This window comes from Serinus canaria, chromosome 4 (genome assembly GCF_022539315.1).
Source record: "Serinus canaria isolate serCan28SL12 chromosome 4, serCan2020, whole genome shotgun sequence".
Lineage (NCBI taxonomy): Eukaryota > Metazoa > Chordata > Aves > Passeriformes > Fringillidae > Serinus > Serinus canaria.
The window spans coordinates 20992857-21018577 of NC_066317.1; the positions used below are offsets into that span (position 1 = coordinate 20992857).

At 40.7% G+C, this 25721-nt stretch overlaps 1 protein-coding gene across 1 annotated transcript in view; it reads right to left on the minus strand.

The window, feature by feature from the left end:
• Positions 1 to 25721, minus strand: part of UNC5C (unc-5 netrin receptor C) — a 243763-nt gene that overhangs the window by 62982 nt on the left and 155060 nt on the right. Inside the window, exons 2-3 of the mRNA XM_009101296.4 lie at positions 25192 to 25413; positions 7353 to 7496 (exon numbers count right to left, since the gene is read on the minus strand). Coding sequence (XP_009099544.3) covers positions 7353 to 7496; positions 25192 to 25413 — 366 coding nt within the window. The remainder of the gene's footprint in view (positions 1 to 7352; positions 7497 to 25191; positions 25414 to 25721) is intronic.

Genomic DNA, 25721 nt, shown 5'->3' on the forward strand with positions numbered 1-25721 from the left:
AAAACCTCTTCTTTTTCCATTTTGTTCTAGTGTGGTTCCAGCTCTGTTATTAATTAGATCAAACCAGATTTCCAGTGAGGCAATCACAAGAGTGTCATCAGTCTGTAACCCAGGGGATCCCTCTACAACCTCTGTCACTGGCTTTTCTAAGGGTGGTGCCTTGCCCTGCAGAGTCCCCTGCTGCACCAGCTGCACACTGGGCATTGATCAAAGCCTCCTAGCCTCCTGCCCTCCTCCAGAGCACTGCTGCTCATGGAATGGGATTGCAGCTGGACAGGGCTGGGCTCTCAGCTGGCCCATGCTTCAGCAGCTGGAGGTGAAAACTGAGGAAATAAGTCAACACCTCAAAACTCTCTCTTAATCCTCAATACACAACTCTGTGCCACTCCTTTCTTTTCCGGAGGGGTTGTTTCACTTCTGGCCAGTCCTAAAGACAAAAGTTGCAGCACCATGAGGCTGACACAGCCACCTTTTCAGTCTGGAGAGGAACATCACAGATGGTGGAACTTCCACCTTTCCAAAGATGCTTGGCAGCTCATGGCTTGGGCTGAGCTTGTCTATGGCCCTCTGGTGGCCCTCATAGCCAGGAAGCAGCAGGAGCTTCCAGGGCCAAACAGCTGAGGGGGACTGCAGCAGCTTCTTGAAAGTGCACACCTTGTTTTGGGCATGCAGGCTGCTCTATCCACTGACCTGGGCTACAGAATGAGCCTTTTGCCTGCCAGGCTACCATCTGCAAGACACTCTGCACGAGCCCAGGACCTTCTCTCCTCTTTTATTTCCTTTGGATTTTCAGCCTGAACAAATGGGAGGGGCAGACTGGCCAGCCCTCATTCTGTCAATGGCATCTTCAGCCAGCTGGGGATTACACTATACCCCAATGACTCTATAGACTCACTGCTTACAGATTTTCTTGCTTACTGCAAGAAAACCATTTCTTTCCCTTCCACCCTTTAGCTCCAAGCTAATTCAGCCAGGTGCTCATAAGACTAAACTGTTTTTTGCAACCCAGCATCCTTGTGGGCTGTGCTTATAATGAAGAATGACCCACTCCACACATTTTGTATTGAAACAACTGCAAAAAATACAAGTAAACAAACTTTGTCAAGAATCCACTAAGCAGATGGGTTCCCAGGTGTATGTTGATCACACTGTTCTCCTCTTCTATTTTTACTTGATAGCTCCATATTTTGTTGTAAGCTTAACCTGAAAACTAACTTATAAACTTCATTCTATTCATTATTTTATTTGGTGATTGAAGATGGACTCCTAAGTTCTTGTTTTTCAAATAAATCTAAATGCAATATTCAAATGACCTAACCTCAAGAGGTGACTTTTTGCACAACAGATGTGCTAAAGGTACTAAAAACAGGCATTAGAAACATCAGGTGTACATTACAATTCACATGTAGAATTGAATTTGCAAGACACTGAAAAACTCAAACTGAAAACTCTTCATGTAACTGGTGTTTTGTTGTTGCTCTTCTGATGCACTAACATAACCCACAGAGCTGTCTGGTGACTACTACAATACAAGCAAAACTTTATTAACTTCCTGGATGGATCTATCAACACTAAGGCCCCAATTGGAATGTACTGAAAGATTCTAATTTATTAGGCATGACAGTGTAGGTATGATATTCTCAAAGCTCCAATAGGGGGATTAAACTATTGTTAATTCAGTGAAGTAGTTTCCTTTTGTTTTTTAAGCAATGCAAACATCAGGTCCACCCTAATTTATAAAGTCTTGGCTTTTCCATACAGTGCAATGTAATTTCTATTTACTGTGGCAACTGCATTCTTAAATTAGGGAGTGGTCAGACCTGTTAACTTGGGAAGTGGTACAGAAGAGAGCTTTCCAGGAGCACAGGCAGAGAGGTAGGTAGGACTGAATATGCTAAATGCACAGTTAACCTCTCTGCTGCCCTTTCTGTAATCTGCTGCTCTCCAGTAATCTCAGTTTAAGACCACATGCCTCAGTCATCCCTTTATTAACTCCAAGCAGCGGATATTGATTAGTAGAAACTTAAATGGCACACAAGGAAGGAAGGAAGGAATTAAGGTCCTATCTCTGCTAACTCTCACACACACTTGCCAAAGTACACAAACCACATTTTAATGTTCTTGTTTAACACTGGATATCCTGGATGTGCCTTCCTATTAAAATGACCTTCTTAGCTCCCTTCTGCTTATCTCAACTTCATTCCTATTGCAAAGGGCTCTAATGCTTTAGTGGCTGCAGAATGTGTCCTCACAGCTCTGCTTGGATCAGGTATGAGAAGAGAGGGAAGAAAGGCACTGCAGCCATGTGCCACAGAGCATGGGCCCCAGCACTACAAGATGAGATAAACAAGTATGAGTAAAAAATATGTGATTGCTTTTCATATATGCTCCTTTGCATAACTGCAAACCCCTTGTAAGCGGAGATAAACCATCAGATGAACCAATCTAATTTTCTGTACTGCATTTATCTTATCAGCATACAGTATCTGACAAGCATATATTAACTGCATGCCTTTGAAAAAAATGTCTGGGAGAAGAAAGGCTTTCAGATAAGTATGTGGGAAACTAGTATAGAATTAAAAAAAAGATTAACAAGCACAGTTTCTTACTACATCAGGGCTTTTAAAAATCTTTTTTCTTGTTTTTTTTAAATTCTCATTTTAAGATAGTGAATAAAGGAAAAGAATAAACTATTCACATCCATTACACCAGAAAAGATCAGGTAATAGAAGTTACAGAAAAAGCTTCTATTTTCTCATTGATGTTCAACAAACCCAAAACCTGGGAGCAGATTAAGGGCTTAAATTTTTGCTATATTTTCTCAAGGAGAGAATGGGTTAACATCATGAAGTCAGTGAAGCTACAGCAACACCAAAGTGGTGCAAATGAAAAGTGAGTTTGCTCTATGCACAGGGGCTCAAAGCAATTTGTCTTAGCCAACCCTTTATTATCTGATCTAAAAATTAGGTCAAATCCTGCAGCTATTGTTTAGTCTTTATCAGATATATGTTCCAGTGGGTTTAATTCTACTTTTGGTTACACAGGCTCAGATTTCATTCATTGTTTTAACAGGAATTTTGCCTCGTTCAGTTTTATCTGCTCAGTGCCATCAGCTCTGTTACAGAAAATTTACATTAAAACCTTATATTCAGCTGCACTTTTCACAGTTGAAGGTAAACCTGCCCAAAATCCCTCCTTTCTCCCTCCCTCCACAACAGGAAAATTTTTTAATTGAGCAGGAAAACAGCATCAAAGCATATTAGTGACTTCTAAGACTCCTCATAGGATTTGCCTAGAATAAATCAGAAATATGTGAATAAATAGGAAATGTGTTTTAGCACTTTCCTAGGCAAATATCTCAGAAAATTTATTGTATCTTTCCACCAAGATATGTACATTAGGTGTCACTACTTCGTTGGCTTCTGATATATCTAAAATGGCAAAGTGAAAATTAATCCCAACAAATCTGCTGGTTTAAGAGGATGAAATGCTCAGCTCTGCTCTCATGGGGAGACCAATGCCCCAAGACAATGAATTCCATGAAACAGGAAAGACATGCCTTTGCAGAAACAGCCTGCACAGAAGGGAGCAATTTCCCAGCACAGGCATGATCCAGGAGTGCAACAGTGATTTGCTGTTAAATGCCCTGAACACTTAAGGAAGCTGGAACGTTGTCTTTAAACTCAGGCTCTTTTCCTGTCTGTATTGCCAGCATGGGCAACCTTTGAGCACCAGCAGCATCTTTAGTCCATATTTATAGATCATTCCTTTCCTGAATAACTGAAGCTCTTGGTCATAGCAATGTTGCAATTGATTTTCACAGAGAACTTCCATTGACCAGGCTGTTATGTACTTTCTGACACTTGCCTGACCCTGTATTAAACAAACACAAGCTGCTTTTCCAGGATGCACATTTTTCACACTTTCAAATTACTTTTCAGTTAATTCTATTACACGCTCAGTGAACAGTGATGCTGGGTGCTATTTCTCTGTTTGTTTGTTTTAATGGAGTACAGCTCCAGCCCTTGAGAGGACACAATAATTCCAGAATCAGACATAAGGGCATAAGGGAGAAAAAACAAAAAGTGGATAAGGAGAAAAGGAGAAGTAAATGAACAGGGAGAGGGAGATGGGGGAACGGGGGTGAGAGAGAGAGAGAGAGAAAGAGGAGAGAAGCTTTTCCTAATGTGCTAGATATGGGTAGTTATGCTACAATTGCACCTGTCAAGATAAAATCACCAGGTTCAGGTATTAAGATAAATAATCCCACTTAAGCAGTTTACATGCTCCATTGGCCCCTCACCTTTCCCAAAGGTGTCAGTGCTCACTCTTGTGCCAATTAAAAGGGAAGACTGCACTGGTGACAAATAAGCAGCTATAGCTACAGACTGAGGTGGAGAGATGGACTCTTCTGATTTGGACATCCTTGATTTCCTGGATTAACAAATACTGCACAGAACCTACATTGTACCCCAGCCTCATGGCACACTGTGTAACCATCAGAATACTTAGCCAGCTGTGTTGAAAGTCTGTTATGACACAATTCTTTTTTTTATTGCCAGTGCAGATTCAGTCCAAAGAAGTCAAAGTTGTGAATACAGATGAGTGTTTGTGTAAAACACCATGTTTGTGTGGCATCAAAACTAGTAATTAGTCAAAACAGCGGTCTTGCAGACCAAATGACATCAGAAAGTAAGGCATATTCCCCACATCATCCTTCCGAGTTCCCAGAAAGTAGCTTGGAGTTACCTGACAAATTTATAGAAAGCTGTGCATGGAGAATTTTGCAGAGAATGTGCTTTTGTTGCCAGTGTAAAATCCACAGATTGTAGGGCTCATACTTCAACCCTTAATCCCAGGGACTCTAAGTGACTTTCCTGTGTCATAGCTGTCCAAGAACCCCAAAATAAGGGACAAGAGGTTAAAAAAACTTCAGTAAAATACAAAGCCACTTTTGAGTTACAGGCGTCTAAAATTCCCGGGTGTTTATTTAATTAGACTTTTCTGGGAGGAAAAAAAAAAAAGCCACTGAGACTGGAAAAATCACTGAACTGATTGTTCCCCTTTTTCTAAAATATAGTAAGTAAAACAAGCAAACTCTGTATTATGAGCACCTTCAATAGAAATGTGGACACCTGGGAAGAAATGTCAGTTGATATAAAATAACTTGCATTGACACATAATGATTATGTGTTATATAGGAATTAGGTGCACAGGTATGCCAGGACACAAAAGTTACTTAAATAGAAAGTAAAATACACTTAAGTATATATAAAATACTTCCAAACTGTGTTAATTTCATGGTCATCTGTCAGGGGCTACCTGGCAGGACACGAAAATCTACTGAATGAGTTAACTGCAGAGTCATAATCTAAAAAACCTGTTCAATCATTGCTAAGCCTCTCTGACTGACTGTTTGGTAGAAAAAAGAATTGAAACCACTCTCTTTTGTTTCATTACAAAAAAGGAAAATCCTCAAAGTTTTGAAAAGCTTCCTGCCGCGGGAAAGCAATATGCACACATGTAATGGCATTTCTGCTTTTGCAGGAAGACTGTCTTGTACAATAATCTTAATTCCCCTTCGCCCTGGGGAAATTCTTCTCTGAGGGCAGGCCTACACTTAAAAGTACAGGTCCTTATTTCCTATTTTACTTGGACTAAAAGCATTCAAAAATAGGTATTTAAATAGCACCTCTGAGATTTGTATCTGAATGTTTATACAGAAGGTACCTCCTCTTTGAAGATTTAACCAAGTAGTAGTTTCTCAAGAACAGAAGGAGAATCAAGCCCTTAATGGAGAGTTATAATGACATAGTCCTTCCTCTAATATGTCTCTGAAAAGGTTTATTTGACTGAAGGAATTCTCTTATCCTATTATAAATTGTTAGGCACAGTGCAGGGAATGTAAGTATGCTGCAAATCCAGCTTCCAATGACCTTTTCTCACAAAATGTGTTTTTGCTGAGTGAAAGCAGTGGAAGAAAGGCAATTCTAGATGATATATTTTGTTCCTATTATACAGAAATGTATTTCATCATGTGAAAGAGAAATGGGAGTCCCCAGTGTGACTACTCTATTACAAAGAAAAGAACCTCTTTGAAAATTAATGAACATTAAATATTTGTACAGTCAAATGAAGATCTGTTTTCAGGGAACTGGTTGCCCTGTGTTCTTGGGGTCTAAGCTGGGAATGGTTCCAAATAAATACTGAGGCTAGTAGCCATGAATAACAATGATGAAATACTAGGGTTCAGATGACCACTTTCAAACTCATATTACCAATCTGATCACATGATATGCTAAACACACAATTTTTCTTTGCTAAGGAACAACAGTTCTATTATCTGACTGCAGTGATAGATATTTTCAGCTTTACAGAAAAGAGCCTGGGTGTTCTGGTGGGCACCAAGCTGACATTAAGTGAGAAATGTAGCAAATGTTAGCAACTATGGCTAATAATGTCCTGGGCTGTGCTAGAGAAAAAGTATTTGACAACACGTGAGGGAGCTGATCCTGTCCCTAGACTCAGTCCTTGTGAGGTTACTTCTGGAGTGCTGGGACCAGTTCTGGGCTCCCCAGTACAAGAGAACATACTGGAGGCAGTCCAGCAAAAGGCCACAAAGATGACAGAAGCAGCTCTCCTACAAGAAAAAGCCAAGAGAGCTGGGACTGTTCATCCCAGAGAGGAGAAGGCTCAGAGTGATCCCATCCACCAGATGGGAGAGTGCAACAAATACACAGCCAGGCTCTTTTCAGTGGATCCCAGTGATGGGACCAGAGGCAATGGCAAGAAGATGAAACACAGAATGTTCACACTGAACATCAGACAACACTTTCTCATTGCAAGCGTGACAGAGCAGTGGCACAGGTTGTGTAGAGAGGTGGTGGGGTCTCCTTTGTTGGAGTTATTCAAAAGGCATATGGATATGGTCATGGATAACTGGCTCTGTGTGTCCCTGGCTTGAGCCAATGGTTGGATCAGATAACCTCCAAAGGTGCCTCCCAGACTCAATCATTCTGTGGCTCTGTGAAAAGAGCAGGTATCACCTCTTTCCATAGCTTGCTTTGTTAAGTTCCTACTCATTAGCTTCAGGCACTCTTACAGGGGACAAAAAACTGCTGTACCCAATAAATACTAGTTTTGATGCCACACACAGGAGAACAAGGTTTAGCCCTTAAGGAGAGAATACACTGAAACTCTCGTGAATGTTTCTGAAGGGCTCAGTTTCAGTATGCATCAATAACTGCACAAAACACGGAGTGGCTGGAAACGAAACATCTCCCTGAAATGGCAGAGACTGCACTTCTGCTCAGCTCAGCACCAGCAGCGCAGCTGCAGAGCCCAGCACTCACAGGCAATGCGGACGTAGGCTTTGCGGCTCTTGGTGGTGCCTGCGGAGCTCCAGGCAACGCACTGGCACCAGTAATCCTCCGGCCCGAAGAGCTCCTCCACCTGCTGCCGGGAAATCTCGATGCTCACCTCCCGCACAATCAGACCTGTCAGGGGGCAAGGAACACTGGTCAGTGCTGGCCTTACTGGTGGACAGAAAACGAGTGGAGTTGCAGAAATCTGCTTGCAAAGTTGCTGGGAGACCTTACAGCTCTCTACAAATACCTACTCAGCAACACAGACTATCATAAGGATGCGAAAGGAAAGAAACTCCCACTTTATCTGCATAATGAGAGATGTGGGTGAGTGAAAAACTAATTGCTGAGATTTTGACTTTCATCACATACAGCATTTATTTTGGACAAATTGGAGAAACAGCACCTCAGCTAATATAAATTGTACCATGTCTCTAGGACAATTTACATCAAGGGACATTCCAGACCAGTTTTATTTTGATATATCATAAAACCACATAATCATTCAATTTATATGAATTCTTTAGCCCTTTTGTACTTCATCTCTTTTTGCTAGACAGACACAGCACAGAGAGAAGTCCTGTTCACTGTGACACTGAGCTGCCAGGAAAATGGATTTTAGGATGGCAGAAAATGTCCTGATACTTCATAATGATGCGCACATGTGCTGCAGTATGCTTATTGCAAGCTTATTGCCTTATACTCAAGGCAAGTAGTGCCTTATTAGGGCACTACTACTGTCATATATGCTGCAGATATTGGGATATTTTTAAAGGGATTTTATAACACAGTGAAACACAATTCAGTGCCTGGCAGTCTCTCTGGCCCTCCCCTCCATAACCCATCTCAGCACAACCCTCCCCCAAACCCACAGTTGCACCCACGAGGACAGTGACCCACTTGCCATCCTTCCAAGCAGACCGAGATTTGCCCACATTTCCCACACAGTGCTCTCTCTGGGGAAGCCTTTTTGCTTCTTCTAAGTGCAAGGAAATTTTGTGGTGTCTCAGACACCACTGTGAGGATCACTGGCAAAATGTGTGGATCCTCTAATGACAACCACTGTGTTTCACACTGACACAACCCCTCCTCTGCTTCAAAATGCACTTCCTGGTCTAAAGGTTCTTAATTACTGGGTGGGGGTGGGAGAAAGTGTTTACACCTTTTTTCAGCATATTTGCTCTTTGCTGATGATGCCAAAGTATTGACAAATTTCTAATGCATATCTGCCTGTAGAGAACACCACTGCCATTTCAAAGATGCACTCTTGCAAACAGCCTTGAATATATAAATTCACATACAAATTTTTTGCGTAGTGAGATTGATTTTCTTTTTCTTTCTGGCATTGCCAGGAAACTGAACTGAATTATCCTTGGATCAGAGCATGCACAGTTTGTTCCCATCACCAAACACCAAAGGGCAGGTCCTTCTGCTGAGCACAGACTTGAGCCTGTGGAGGCCAGCTACCCTCAGCCTCCTGCCACAGGGCTTACAAGGGGACATTCATAAGGTGAATGTTCCCAGTTGTACAGCATGGTGTGTTCCTCAAGCACTGGAAAGCAGGCCAGCCCTTTGATTTGCCTCCAGCCTCACAGAGGCTCCATTCAGGGAGCCAGTGATTAATTACTGTTTGCACACAGTTGTGTGCTGTCACTGCGGCTGCATGCTGCCTGCATCCCAAACTTGGGCAACAACCTAGCAGCAGAAAGGAATTAAGGCATGTAACACCACAGACTTCCCTGGTGGGAATGCTTTCTAATGAGATGCATTTTCCTCCTAGAGACTATCACAGACCAGCTCCCTTTTTATTTCATTATCCTTGACATCTTTAGCCATTGAATAATCAGCTTCTTTGGGGGAAACACTTAATGGCTCTTCTCTTCGAAATGAAATACTCAAAATATGGTAACAGCACTCCAAAGAATGGAAATCAAAGAGTGCATGGGAATTTGATTTGCAGTTAATACTGTGTTATAAACTTATTTTGCTTTGATGAGCTAATTTGGCTCCAAGAGAGGTCTGAGGGATAGCTTTTGTCCTGGTGAGAAGAGCATGAAGAGGGTAGGGAGGAGCATGTACCTTACATCCATAAAAATTGTTATATTTTCCCAGTGCAACTGCTGCAAGCCTGAAGATTCAGCTCTTTCCCCCAGTTTTTACTGTACTAGCCCAGAGATCTTTTGAAGGTCAGAATATTATGTTTTTATAATAAGGCTGATTATGACTGAGCTTGATGGAGCAGTGAACTTTGTTACCCAAGGGCCAAAACAAGCATGCTCATAATGACCATGCTGGTTAATAATTATTACAAAATAACTTTAACATTCAGGACACAAATGCTGTTTTCTGATTGTCTGTGGAAGCAAGCTATTTGTAGTATAGTTTTGTTGTACAAAACTATACTACAAATAGCTGCTCCTTAGGAATGCACCGGCAGAACTTTTTATCTTGGACCTCCTAAAATGCTTTCTAATTCAAAATAACAAGCTACTCCTCACAATGTCTTTTGGGATTGCTGTGAGTAATAATTTGGTCTTTGAGTAGTATTAACAGCTGTGCCATGACCAAAGAGATGCACACTTCTTTCCACAGCAAATAAATTATATCTCTTTCTGCTTATAAGCAAAAACCAACATTGTGTCTTGATCTCTAAGGTAAACTAGAATTCAAATGTACAAAACCAGTTGGTGGTGCCACAAGATCATCTGGGATATAAGGATCCATGGCCAGAATTCAGATTTGATTCCACCACTGCTTCCCAGCATAACCCACTGGTGCCTTATTGCACAAACAGCAATGCTGATTTAGGAGAAAACCCTTACCAGCTGAAACACACCCACCCTCAGACCCTGGGGCAAGCACATGGAGACATGTTTCACTTGTTGTACCAGCTCACAATCTTATTTCTTCTGCTAGCCCCCTCCGACACCACCCCAAACAGAAAATCCCTTTCTAGGCCATATTGCAAACACTGCAATTTGCTGAGACATCTCAGATAGCAACTGCCTTGTAACCAGCTGTACATCAGAATTCACAGAGGAGCTGGCACACTCTGTCTGCTTTCATTCAGGAGTGTATTGCTTATCCATCTCCCATGGGCACCAAGTGCAGGAAAACCCTTGCATGATGACTTCAAACAGAGATCTTCATCTTATCTCTGTTGGACCTGCTTCTGCTTCTACACTAAAGAGCATTAGCTAGAGAAATGGAAAAGAAAAAAAAGGAAAAAGGAGAAAAAAAGCTGAAAAACCCATGTCTCAATATTACCAGAAAATGTGGCATGCTGCTCCTCTTATTCAGGCAACTGTTTATCAAATTGCTTGATTATAAGCGAGTGCACAATCTCTGGGAGCAAAATTAGAAGTTGCTTTACAAAATGAGTCCCTGTGTTTTGCCCAAATACACTTAGGACAAGACAGACTAAGAGATAAGCAATAAATTATGCATCATATATCTGGTACTGGCCTTTGTCACTGTGCTAAGGAAAAAAATGTCATCTTCTCACAGAAGGGTAAATCCTCTACCTTATCTTCTTCTTTAGAAACATATTGAATTTTTCAGTCTAGTTCTTTATACAGCTAAGCTATATAGCAGGTGAAGATACACAGCAAAAATGTGGGGTTTTTTGTGAACACTTGAGTAAGCTGCACATTTCCAGAATTACATAGTAATAATTTAGATGGTGGAACAACCCACAAGAAGTCAGGATCTTCCTATTTCAAGCAATTCCATAACAAACAGAGTTGAAGGGAAATAACAGCAATGTGGGCAGCTAGAATGCTTGACAGGTTCCCTTTATAAACCCACAAAGAGCTGACCAAAGGGATATCCCTGACATGCTCAGCATATAAAGCTGAGAGAAGAATAAGGAAGATGTTCAGAGTGGTGGTATTTGTCCTGCAAAGTCACCTGTGATAGAGCCATGCTTTCCTGGGAACACCTGCCTGCCTACCAAGTGCTGAATAAATTCTTTGCTTTGCTTGCACAGTTTCTGGTTTACTTATTAAATTGCCTTTATCTCAGCCCATGAGCTCCCTCACTTCTACCTGCTGGATTCTCAGTCCCATTCCACCACGGGAGTGAGTGGCTGTGTGTGGCTCAGTCACCAGCTGGATCAAAAGCATGACAACCAGTCTAAGATATTCTTTTGTCCTAGTAGTTCTCTGTCCAGTTCCGGGTGGAGGATAGCAATGAAGAAGTCTTGTGACATTTGTCATAAATTTCATTGTCATTGCATTGGTCTGCAATTATGTCCCAGTCCAGTGAATTAAGAAGTTGTCTGTAAGTCACAATTTTTGCCTACTTACTATCACAGCCTTTTCAATTATTCATTTCAATAAAATAAATGTGTTTCTGGGACTTATACAACTTGGGCTCTGAAAAGAGGTAGGAAGGAACCAGAACTTTACTTATTTCTGTATTTGCAGGTTATGAGGGATTAATGGGCAGAGAAGGGCAGAGGGTGGAAGGAATCTTTCTCAGTTTGCCAGCTGCTAATAAGCACAGGGAGAAGCACTAGCTCATGGTGTATATCAAAATCTAAGTTAATACCCCTCATGGAGCAAAAGGAAGTGTGAAGAGGGAATCATGCCTTATATGCATGGTCTTTTATTATAACTGTATCCTAGAAACACAATTAAGCAAAGACACACTTCATACACATGGTCCCCAAGTGCTTAACTAGTTCTGAGGTAGATTATCTGGTTGTCAGAGGCACAAATGTTATCTTTTTTAATGTTTGCAAATGCAATGCAGTTGTAGATATTATGGCAGATTATTGATAACTGCAGTTATAACTCATGGCTTCCATATTGCATCCACTGAAGTAATTGGCAAATTTCCCAATGATTTTAAAAGAAACAGATTTGCTGATCAGAAGCATTTCTTTCTAGGGAAGCAAAAATATCTCAAGGATCTATGACCACATAAGACTGCACAAGACAATAAATGATCACCATAAATATCAGAAAACAGAAAATTATTATCAATTAATTAAATGTAATTATTCAGCCTGGAGTCAGTCTAGGTCAGAGAGTTAATATCTACACCTCACTGGGCATCGTTCTGACAAGAAACTGTTTTGATATAATTTGGCTGTCAAAACTGTTCAGCATTTGATATTAATACCTAAGACCTGTGAAAATCCTTCTCAGGACTTTGACAGAGCAATTTTGGTGAAAGTGCTACATTGGTATGTGTCTAAACCCTCTGGCAGAACAGTAAACAGGAACTATTTAGTCACAAGGCTAAACTGCACTTACAGAAACTCTAAGAAACTGCATGGAAATAAACTCTGTTTATTTTCTCTGTAAGTAGTTCAAACATTTTTTTTGCTTTTGTGCTTTCATGTGCCCAAAAGGTATTTCATTAATTAGTTATCACATACGCCAAAGAACACATTTCTCAAGGAGATGGAACTTTATGACCTACTGGTCTGGAAAAAGACATTGCAGTAATACCTGCATATAGATGGCTGGTATATCACAGCCACAGCCAATAAGTATGGAAATACAGCCCATTTTCACAAAGGTAACTTGCAGCCCTTTATACATTCAGTTTTGGAAAGTCGGTTCTCAGACCATCCTCACAAACCGGGTATTTTGTGCTGTAGGTTCTCTCCCTTCTTAGATAAGCCCAGGTTCCCCCAAGTGGATGAGACCCCAAATGCCCCTTCCCACAGCTAGGAGGGGACACAGGGGGCAGAGAGAGTGTTTCTGATTGATGTAAAGAGGCTTTGTGGAGCCAGCAGCAAAACAGCTCTGGGCTAGGGGCATTCCTCTGCACACCTGTGAAATACCCATGCTGGTATAGACTCAAATTATGTTCCTCATATTCCTCATCTGTCTTAGGAGCTCTAACAAAGCCTCACCAAAAAACCACTTAAAAGAATAGCATAGCTTTTGCCTTGTGAACGTGGCCAAGACCATAAGTCAAAGTGGTATGACTGTAAACAGATTTAATCAAAAGGAAATAGATTGGTTTCTTTTTATGCAGTCTTTTGTCCTTTTACCTTTAATAGCAAAATATAAGTGACCAAAGTAAAGAATTATGATCTTTGTACTTATGGATAGCATGGCATGACCCATCCAATTTATTTAATTGTTCATCACAGGCAGTATAGACAACCTGTGTCTGTTTTGCTTTACTTGGTGAAGTAAATTTTTTACAAAGGTAAAAAAAAAAAAAATCAGTGCTATGCAGGACTTCAAATTTATTTACCCTCTTGCAGAGATGGATCCCTCACAGTCAGAGAGTTATTCCACTAGAATATATCAGAGTACTTAAGCTATAGAATTTGATGTTTAAAAATGAATAAATAGGCTATGCACAAGAAGAACAGCTTAAATATTAAAGTTCTTGCTGAGAAAAATGTATTCTGTGCACCCTAATGGACTCAGATGATTGCAGAATGGCACACTTTGCCTATAGCTTATTTTCTATATAGAGTACCTGTAATCTTAACAAAAGACAGATAGACAGATATCCAGAGATAGTTTAAAAGAGTAAACAGCTTTTATACCCAGTAATCCTTCACACTGTGACTGCCTACACCTGGTTTTGTCTCAATACACTGCTTTTACGTAAATTGAGGCTGGCTGGCAATATGAAATAACTGTGTGAAGTTCACAAACAGTTTTCCACAAATATTAGCCTAAATATTTAAATTAAAGGCTTCCAGCTATTTTTGGTCTCTTCACAGCTTTCTCTTTAGGAAACAGATACATTCTGAACTCAAATTAACACAGGTGAAGGCAACGGCATAATAAAGTCAAGATTGCTCTAAAAACCATGTCAGGTTTGCACTGGCTTGCATCCCATACCTATGTTATCTAATTACCACCTAATGGTATTGAGTTAAGCTAAAATCCCAGGTCCCCTAATATTTTTTAACTAACTTACACAAAAATTACAAAGGACTGTCTTCAGAGGGATTTTGCTTTGAATTGGAATCAAAGAACATATATTCTGTTTGGTTTTTTTTCTTTCAGTGAAAACAAGGTGGTTTTGTTCTGTTCCCTGTAACAACTGAAGGACCAAATTGTGTAAGATGCAGGGGAGATTTCAAAACAGAGTTCTTAGATGCTGGTGGAAAACAAGCCATGTGCCCTGGTCCCTGCCAGCATGGTGTGGGTAGCCAGTACAGTTCTGTGGGTTTGTCCCCTTGGGAAAGTAAAATAGGTCCTCTGCTATCTCCTCCCCTGGCCAATCTCAGCAGCTGATTGCTTTACATCACCCTTGAACTACTGCTGTTTAATACCTTGGAACAGCATTGGATTGCTTGTTCTCAGACTACAAACCATTCAGAAATAAAAGAAAAACACCTTCCCCTTTGTTTCTTAATGAAGGCTATTTTCTGGTTGACAGCAGTTTTTGCAAATATGTACAAATTGCTTCAAAATTCATTGCTCTCTTCCACATACAACAATATGTGCCTACAGTTGCCACATTTTTTTTTCCTTTTTCCTGGAACAAGGCATTAAGTTCCAGTGTAGCAGGACTCCAAAGAAAACCTACCTGTAAATATATATTTACATTTAACAGTGGGCATCATAATTTCTGAACTCACAGAGGCTGAAGTCTAAGAGCAGAAACAATTGTGCATTGAAGCATCTTGACCCAAAAGTTATCCTGACACTAAGAAACCCCAGGTGGTAATCCCCAAACAATTCCTTGCCTGGCTGGTGCTGCTTACAGAGAGTGGAAAGAACACAGGTTGTCCACAGAGAAAAGCAGGAGTATGAGCTCTTAGCAGCTCCAGCTCTTGGGTCACAGCCCAATCTTCTCTTCTTTTGATTGAGGAACGTGCAGCTGAGAAAAGATGTGGGTTTAATTTTTTTCAAGGGCCAGGAAAAAAACATGCCAATGGTTCATGTTTTACTTCAAGCAGCAGTTGAGACTTCACAAAGAAGATCTGTGCACTTTTCATTTCTGGTTCAGAGGATTTACATGCTCTTTTTAATGATCTGGGCCTTCAGCAGTGGGTAATGCTTCCCAGTCCCCAGCTTAGTGCTCATGCAAAATTGAAGCACTTTTGAGCAGTTTAGAGCCTACAGATGAATCTCAATGTGCAGGCAAAAAGAAATAATGGTTTAGCACTTCACAAGATGAAGCAGAGGAAATTATGAAAAAAACAACAACAACAAGAAGAAATCTATTGAACTTCAAACATCTGGGAAACCAAATGAGAACATCTGAATTTTGAACAGCATGTTTACATTCCCTTGCAAAGTGGGGGGGGGGCAGGGAAATGAACAAAAAATGGGTTTGTGTGTAAATTTATATATAAAAATCTACATCAAGTTGTTTATTTTACTGACTTAGTGACTTATACATGTTACAGATAAAAAATATGTATCTGCACACGTATGTATTTACCACACCCACTCTGCATGGCTTTGAGAAGCAGAGACAACATGAAAATGCCTTATTTCTGTGAACTTGATGTGATGACACAGTTCAGTGGCTGGTGCAGCTATTGTGGGAACAAGGACAGTCTCAATGTGACACAAGGGGTCACTCGGGAGCCTCCTCAGCAGTTGTTTTCCTATTTTTTTACTCTGCAATGTGCAGGAACAGCAGGTTGGGGAAGAAGTTTAAGACCCCCATCATTTTTTGCCATTGTTCTGCATGCTGGGGAATGGCATTTCACAGCTGACCTGGGTATCTTAGAAAAAAAAAAAAAAGAAAACTAAAAAGAAAAGAAGAAAAAGGCTAGCAGCTGCTTTTAAAGCAGCTTTGTCCACTGTGCTGTCAAGTGAAGTGACTTTCTCCAGACAGAGATGAAGCTTTGGGAATTTACTGTCTGCTCCCCACCCAGCATGTTTTCAGAGTGGTGCCAGGGCAGCAGTCAAAACACCAGCTCCTGAACACCAGGAGGTTTTTCTTAGTTTGTAGTGAACAAAGGAATGATGGCAGGAAGGCATGCAAAAAGGCAGCCTGGTGGTCACAGAAGTCCTTTGGTGTGTACAGCTGGGTACAGCACAGTCCATGATACTCGTCAGCTACAGGGGAGCGCCAGGGAGGTAAGCAAGTTCCTCTGCAGATCTGTGTGACTTTGACATGAAAAAAAGACCTTTTAAATTATGTAAGCAAATACCATCAAAGTATCCCTGTAGGTCTAAATGCCTCCTTCTCCTCTTTTTTTTTCCAGGTGCCCCACCACTCTGAATTCCAATACTGGTTTCCACCTTAGTTGAAAACCAAAGCACTCAACCTAACCCCCAAAGCAAACCTGATCTACTTCTAGGCACTGCTGGTCCTCAGGGCTGGCAATCCTTACTCCTCTTCAGAGGAGGGCACAGCAACCAACCCAGGAGCAGCATCAGCACTCATTACAAAAATATAATTATACAAGTCACTGGGAACCCAAAAACTACAACCAACCGAGATCCTCTCTGAATCAAAACCTGGGAGCAAAAAATAGAAGAGGTTGCAAGGGCCTAAAGATTTGTATTCAGGAATAGTAGACACAGAAGTGTCTGACAAAAGACTCATTTTTTACTCTTACAATAAAAGTATGAAGGGGATGAGAAGTTACAAGGAATTGTGAAAGGCATTCCAACAAAACCTGAGAAAGAGCTGTACGTAACCTTGCAGGTGAATGGCAGCTCTACTGGTACTTACCACATCCTGCTGCTCATTTATGTACAAATTGGGAATGCATGGGAATGACAAAATGAATACAGGCAGTGAACCTGTAAAGGCAGCACAAAATTAGATCCTGTATGGGTCAGAGCTGCGTGTGACAGGCACCTCTCATTCCCTTCATAACATGAGCAATGATTTGGCACCCTACCTGCAGAGCAAAGAAAGCCTCGCTAAATCTGATCTATGTGCAAAGCCTTGCTCCATACAAATGCTTTTTTTTTCCCCTAAAAAAAACCAAAAAAAAAACACCAAAAAAACCCCACTATTAAAAAAGTTTAAAAAGGAACAGATTTCTCCAATGTAGTTTTAAGGAATAGCAATTCTTCAGCTGATGATTTCTCTGCCTAATGAGCTGATAGAGGAAAGCATAGAAGATACCACTCAGGAAACTGAGACACTTAGATAGGCATCAAGGCAGTCTGCAAAACACTTAAATGTTTAGCATGGTCATTAAGGCCCCAATGTCTCTAAAGAGTGTTAGACTACAGCCAGATCATCTGGCAGACTTGTTTGCATAGAAGTAAAAGTCAGGTATAATTTTGGCTTTCCATTTCCCTGAGTATTTCCAGGTATTTTTGTGAAGGAGCTACAGCTCTACTAGCCCAACCCATTCTCATATTTAATTAACCGAAAAAACTACACTCATAGGATGCAAGTGTTCCTGCCAAGGTGCTACTGACTGCAGCACTTTTGTTTGACAGCACACAAGACCTTGGCTCTGCTCTTCTTTTCCACCGTGCTCTTCTTTTCTGCCACTACTGTATCCAAGCGACAGCTGTTTTTCATTTAAGCCCGTGGGTGTAGGATGGAGACTGGGCTTTGGGACTCACTTCCAAATCAAGACCACATTTATGAGCCTTTCAGGCATCAGACCACCCTCACCACAGGGGCTCCAGATCCCACACAAAGGGCTCAAAAGGAGCTGGGGAACATAGATGGAAATAGGAAGCACTGCTGTGCAAAGTTGTGGCCAGTCTGAAGCTGCGGTGGGTGGACTGATGTCAGAAGACGTCTCTTGGGGAATTAATGGGAGTATGAGTGTGTAACAACAGGTTTAATGAAGGAAAAACTTAGAGGAGAGAAGATGCAGGATGGAAATATTCAGGGGGGTGTCCTCAAATGCTTCAAATGAATGCAAGAGGCATTCATATTCCTCTTCTAATTATTTTAAATAACTTTATTTCCTGTCTCAGATTTGTTTTTCTAGAAGCCCACAGGAAACCTCCAGGACAATTAGACAAACAGCTGCAGATAGGAAGTTAATGCTGCAATAAGAAATAAATATCCTAAAGCTTTTATCTTTTGGTCCCAAAGCACTTTGCAGAGGTAAATCACAGAGACACTGAGTGATTTGCACAGATACATGGGGAATATACAGAAAATCTGGAACGGGCAAATGACCCTTCCCATGGGCCCATCATTACTCAGAGGAGGAGCATGAGAGGGATTAACTTGCAGGAGGAGCTCCCCTTGGGCCCCCTGTTAGCATGCCTGAGTGCCCTGAAGGACAGAGCAAGGCTGGGAGAACCTGCCCCAGTCAGCTTAGCAACAGGAGGGCAGAGGGTTTGTGATGTCCACTGCTGCTGCCTGCATAGGGGGCTGGGCAACCAGGGAAAAAGCTGCTGGAAAGGACAGCAGTGGCAGAAGGACAGGCAGGTCCCAATGGCTATGAACACAAAAAAAAATGTCTTGGTCTAAGAGCTGGCTAGCTTTTACAAAGGCTTAGAGGGACAAAGCCCCCACATATAACAGTTTGATTAAATAAGAAATTATTGGTATGTTAATGCACATACTGTAAGTGAATCCTATACTCAGTTGAGTTTAACTCAAAAACCCTCAAGTCTTTTGCAGGCCTCTAAACAAAAAGAGAATCTCCCTGGGCTTAGGGGGAGTCTTGTTATTGCCTATGAGATTTGCTGCCAGGAACAAATATCTGGTCCAGTGGTCTTATTCTGTTTACAAAAGTTCATTTCCCTTCTTCAGGTATGTCCTGACCTTAGCAATTTCTTCACTCACTTCATCAAAAACTCCTTCTATTTTAAAAGCATATCCTAGAAAGTTGTGGCTCTCTGCCTCTCTCTGTATTCTTCTGAAGCTTCCAAAATAGCTATTTTTTTCTATCCAAATATACTAATTGCTAAAGATAAAAGTGCAAACTTTGTTTGCTTGAAAATACTGTCTGCAGCAGCTTTGTTGTTGGGTATTCCCTTGATCTGGGTGAGAGGAAAACACATTCCCAGCAGCTGATTTCCAAGATGCAGCCTGTGAGAAGAGAGAACTCTTGCAGCACTGATAGGCACAGGGCTCCTCTACCCCAGGAGAGCTGACTGTCAGGCCACAGGGAGTGACAGGCAGAAAGAAGATGGCCCAAGTGACAAAAAAAAAAAAAGTCTGCAACTTAAATTTCAAGTAGGAAAAAACCCATGGGTTTCTTGATATGTTTTATGGAAGTAAAGAGCCTGTATTTCCCCAGAGAGTTCCAGTTCTTTGGAGAAACTGAGTTATGTGCTTCATTCTGCACCACCTGCAGCCTTTCACACCATACATACATAAGCATGTTTCACTTGCAGCAACCTTCCAGAGAGGGAACAGACTTCAAATTATGAAAGAAAACAAACTGTAGTATCAATTCTAACCCACACCTCAAAACTATTAACAGGAGTATTTGGGAAGAGATACTCTGACACATTTTTAAATTTCCTTGAAATGAGCTGGATTAGGGCAGAGCATTGAAGGAGCAGAGCTAAAAATTGCCAATATGTTGCTGAGAAATAATTATTTTGTATATGGGTGCTTGATGTCTGTAATGGATTTGATCCAATGATAAACGGAAAATAAAATGACTTCTGACAATTGTGGAATGAAAGCAATCCTTATTTATGATGTGTGCCTACCCTTACTAACATAACCCCAAAGGTATTCTACCCCAGAGAATCAAAATATTGCAGGCTGAGTCAAAAGGCAGCATTCAGCATCACTTGCTATTTATTTAGTGAAGTGAATAGGGACACTGGCCACATTTGCTCAGAAAAATAGCTTTTGCCTTATCCTTTGGATTCTTCAGAAATAATATAGAGAATTAGGAGGCTACAGCATGTCAAGATGCAAAAAGAGATTAAGTAAAAAAGATGTGCAGAGAAAGAAAACAGCTGTAAGAAAAGGAAGATCTAGAGGTAAAAGAAATGAGTAAAACATTATCCCTCCACATCTCTCCCTGAGCTCTGCTTACTTGGGGATTGGGGGCACTGGAATTTTGTATTTGGGCTGCCAAATTAAGTTCTTTCTGTTATTCAAAGACATGCAATACCAAGAAATAATGGTTTTCATTTTTTATAAGAAATACTAAGATAAATGAATGCAACTTCTCAAAATGAGAGGCTGTATGATGACCTTCGCTGTACAATCAGAAGTCCCAGCTTAAACAATGACTGTTTGCCATTAGTGCAATGTAGCCTTCTAATTTGTGGTGTGACAAACACCAAAATAAATGGCTTTCATGAGATGTACACACAGAGAGGAAGATGAGGCAACAGAGCATTTTGTGCTGGAAGTGATTTTCCTGCCTCTCTACATGGTGCCAGTAGAGCACAGTGACTGTGAAGGCTTCCCCACTGCTGTCTTGGCTGCAGGATCTTGTAAGAGCTGTTTTAAAGGCAAAAGGGCAGATGTCAATCCTTGATCTTTCTGTTGAGAGGGTGATCTATTAAAGACTTGGATAGCTAGGTATCAACTCCCTCAACAGGCTGCCAAACCCATGGCTTAAGTTAACAAACTCCTGTTCGCCAGATCAATGCTGACCCTATGTTGAAAGCTCGGTCTCCTTTCATTGGATCTGCAAGTCATCCAAAAATACTTTACTAATTGGGAAAGGTAATGGTGGGAGGTAAGTGTTGGAATTTCAGTGGTGGCTATGTAAAGGAACTGAAAAAAAGGAAGTCACCTTTCTCTCTGAAAAGAAGTTCATATTTGTCCACTCCAAGTGCAGTTTGATAAACTCTCTTAATCAGACAAAAGGAGGGGGTCATCAGCAAAGTCCCCAAGTCCTCTGCATCCCAGGAAAAGAAGACAGACAGTGTAGGCAAACAATAATGCTGGGTGAATTGCCCAATATGTCTCTTTAATTAGCACTTAAAGCATCACAAATGTTTTTTCCTTGCTTGAAGGAGAGAGAAGAACATGTCTCTGTCATTGCAGAGGGCAAGAGAGGGTTTATAGACCATTTCACCTTAATAGTCACAGAGAAAATATTACAATGCAAATCCAAACTAGAAAGACAAAAAAAAGCCCCAGATTTTTTTCTGCTTTTGTCTTGTACATCACTAGGATGTGGGGTTTGATATAGCAGCATTTCATCCCTCTGGACAAATGAAAGAGGTGAAAGACACTGATTTTCTATATGTTCACAATTCTCCCACCACTTCAGAACTGATCTGTGTGTCTTGGAAAACATTTCTCCATAAAAGCACACATTTAAAATAAAAATCACAGAATCACAGAATAGTGTGGGTTCAAAGGGAGCTTTAAGGTCATCTACTCAAATGCCCTACAATGAGCAGGGACATCTTCAACTAAATCAGGTTGCTCAGAGTCCCATCCAGCCCAGCCATGAATGTTTCCAGGGATGAGGCATCCATCACCTCTCTGAACAACCTGGTTCAGTGTTTTTCCATCCTCATTGCAAGAAAATCTTTTCCGTAGTCATTTTCAGAGGTACAGTAATTTGTAAAATGTGCACAAACTGCTCTAACAATTATTGATGCTATTGAACTTCCTGCCCTGTAACAATGGAATTTTCTTGCCCCCAAAAGCATCAGTTCTACAGGGCTCCTTTTATTTTTGTTGCTGTTATCTTTTATGACAGTCAGCCATAAAATCAAATGTGTTCCCTCAAAAGAACTCTCATCTCTGTTTTTTAAAACCAGTGTTCTTTTTTTTTTTTTTTTTCTGCATTAATGGGAAAATATTCCAGAGACATAAAGGCATAAAAAAGACAATGCCCTGCCCTGTATTTCATATACATAGGAACTGAAAGAGTCAAAGATGTACACTAGACATTTCCAAAGCACCCATTTGACTTCTTTATGAAAACACTCAGCTTTTTCCATAAAGAAGAAGAATTCCAGTGATTCTGAGGATTTAAAAACAGAATGTAATGATCTTCTGTGTAAAGCCTCAGGTTTCTCAGACTCAATCAGTATAAAATATTTTGCAAGGCTCTCTCTTCAGGCTAATTTAATTAAATAAAGTGGTACTAGAACACTCTGCCACTATTATGGTTCTCATCCTGTCCAACCAGAAGGCAACAACTCCCACAGAGTTCCCAAGCATGTTCTTTACAGAAATGCTTTACCCACTGTTTAAAAAACCCCACAGTGCAAAGTAGATATAACTATTACTCTTGTTTTGTACCTTCTCTCCTTCACAAAGAAAAAAAATACAGAGAAAAATTATATGAATATTAATTTTCCTCTCTTAAAAATAAATACATATAACATTTCTATCTAGCAGATCTCTTCAAGGACAGCTTAGCTGCACTCTCATTCCATCTTGTGTGCCATTGCTATTGCTGTGCTGTTTTCTCTGGTCTTCTCAATGACACAAACAAATTTGCCTTTTAAGAAGAGTTAATCATCTCTACATAGATTTCATTCCTGGGCACAGGTTCAAAGTCCATGAACACATAATCTTTTGCAAATCAAAACCTATTTCTCTCTTTCATGCATCATTTACAATCCCAAGGTGATGTACTGCTAGCATCACACCTTTATTTCAGTTCACTTTCTTCCTGATTACCCATTCTTTAGAAAAGAAAGCACAAGTGACCTTTACTCTTTTCCTCTCATATTTTATTGTCTGTTTGCCTTGTTTTTCTTTGCTTTGCTTGTCTACCTAAAAAATGAAAGCCTGGTTCAAACCCAGCAGCAGAATATCTTCCTCCTTAGGAGTAAAATACCAGGAAAGAAAGAAGCACACAGTTTTCAGTTGCTGGGATTACACAACTGACCCTGCAGAAACACTGTGTGAGATGCCTTAGAGCCCCAGGTCACCCATGGGAAGTCTAGACCTAATCTGGTTTGTGGACAGTTTCTCCTACATCTCTAACCACAAGTCAGAAGGCAGCATCAGCAGCATGAAGGTTTGGACCTAGAGGGATCCTTACACCACCCTCTGGGCAGCTCAGTCATTACTTCTGTGCCCTAGGTTACAACTGCACTAGATTGTCAAAAACAGCAAAAGAAACCAAAATAGTCTCAAAAGTGATAGAGTCCACGGGTTTTGCCAGCCTGACTGGGGCAAGCTGCCAAGCTGATATCTCCTTCTTCAGGTGCCAGAATGAATTCTCACCTCCAATTCTCCTGCAAATTTTTTCGGCAGCTTAATCTGCAGTGAATATTTTTCCATTGTTTTAAAGAAAATACTATTTTCCCACAACCTTAATTAAATTCTTTACCCATTTATATACTACTTATGTGCAACAAGCCCTAGATTCCAAATCTGCCTACAGGAAGGTGCAAACACTGCAGCTGCAACATGCATTAACCAATATTCTGGCAACAACCAGGCTGACTGACAAATAGGGATTTTGATGACAGTTTCATTTTAAAAAGCTATTAGTGTGACTAAATTTGTGGCTCTTGTGCTAATAATCTGACGTGCACAGCTTTTGACACCCTCTTCCCTCCACTGAACACCAGTAGATGATATTAATCTTTAATTGATAATGGCTCCCATTTGCATATAATTGCTGTTGTTTATTATGCAAATTATTTGTCCTCTGAAATATTCTGATGCTTCTCTTTTAAAGATTTGCCTTTTACACTTGTAGAATTCAATTTCCTTTATAGCATCACCAAGTTTTCCCAAAGTGGGATTTTTGTGAAAAAGAATGAATATTTCACCTGTAGTGAAAAACATTAATGTTTCTAAACGGTGATGTTCATGAGAACTTAAATAATGAACACAGTCATAGCTGTCCTTCTGTTTGCCCATCTTCATTCCCTTGAGCTCCCATGGAATAAAAACCCCTGAAGATGTATTAAGCAACATGATTTCTTTTTTTCCATGTGTTTCTCCTGCACTCAACTTATGGAAAAGCCAATTTTTACAAATGAATACACAGGCCCCAAGTCTAATACAGATTTTTTTTTTTTTTAACAGCCTTTCTTTCTACACCAACCTTCCCTTTTTCAAGTGAGAGTACCAAGAAAAGCTTATGCTTTTGATCTCTGTGCAAATAAATGAGCTGAAACAAATAAAACCTGGTTCACAAGAGACTTCCAAGACATCTGGTGGAGTTATTTTTCTAAGTAATTAGACCAAGTGGTGGTGCAATTCCCAAATGGAAAGTACCTTCTCGCTTGGTATCCAGTTATTTCTCAGGGCCATCAAAACAGCAGTAAGTCCTGCCTCTCTCCTTGCCTGTGTCTCAGACTCTATTGATTACCAGTCTTCCCAAACACTGCTTTATTACTCAAGTTTTTAACCCTCCCCCCTCCTCTTTTTTTTTTTTTTTTTTTTTTTTTTTTGTGGTATGAGGATCCTGTTTTACTTCCATGAATGTCAGTGGGATTTCTGGTATTGACTGAGGAAGGATGCTAAGATACTGTAGTTCTCTCCTTCTTACAGGCTCTACAGAGCAGTGCAATGAATAACAGCAAGGTGCTTCCTCTGAATCAATAGTGCTCTAAAGTGTGCCCAGGTGTGCTTTCTCCTTCTTTCTTGCTGAAAACTGATTAAATTTCTCCTTTTTTTCTTATATCTCCCCAAGAAAGCATCATTCTAGTAACAACCCAATTGCTCCTTGACACTTTGGGGAGAATGTGCTTCTCAGTCTGTGACAACATCACAGGGCAACCACTGTGAATTTGTGACACTGGGGAAGTGAACTGGGAGTAGACCTGTCTGAAGAAAGGAATTTCATGCATCATGTGCATGCTTCTCCTGGTTTTCTGGTTTCAGAATTGGTCAGGGTGCTCTACACTCCTGTCCCACTAGCTGACTTGGATGCAGGCACCCCCCTGTGCTATGACAGGAACATTTTGTAATGCCAGATGTGGAATTCCCAGCTGTAACAGGAGTAAAGAAAAGCAGCTGCCATATGAAACAGCTTAGATTACAACAGTGGGCTTGATATTAATGGTGTTCATTCTCATCCCTTCACAACAAAACACAAACTCACCAGAGGTTTCATCTACTCTCTCGTCCACCACATGGTCCTTCTGATGAACCCACTCGCTGTTGCATTTAAAATAGATTTGTGTGGCTGGGCTTGCTTTGCAGTACAGATTCACAGGCTTGTTCTTCACAATGTAAGCCTCTTCGGGTTCAATGAGGAAGTGGGGCAATGGCTCTGGAGGATCGGATGGAAAAGTTTCTGGAAGCTCATGAAAAAAGTCATCATCTGTAAAGGAAAAATGAAGGAACCAAAATTCAGCTGGCAGATACTTGCAAAAACTTCAGGAAAATTAAAAAAGGTGCATCATTTTTAAAATAAAATGTTATCCTAGGAGCATTTCTAAACTGAGGCTCAGATGCATTGCTGTTTCCAGACTGGAAGAAACTGTTCTTTACATCCTGAACATTCTTTCCTCTCTATGATGTGACAGGGCTGCGCACATTCACAGTCTGGGATCAAGCCTTTTTTACCATCATCAGCAATACCAGCAATAAAGCTTTGTGCTGGTGCTTGGTAGAGTTGCCTGCAAAACC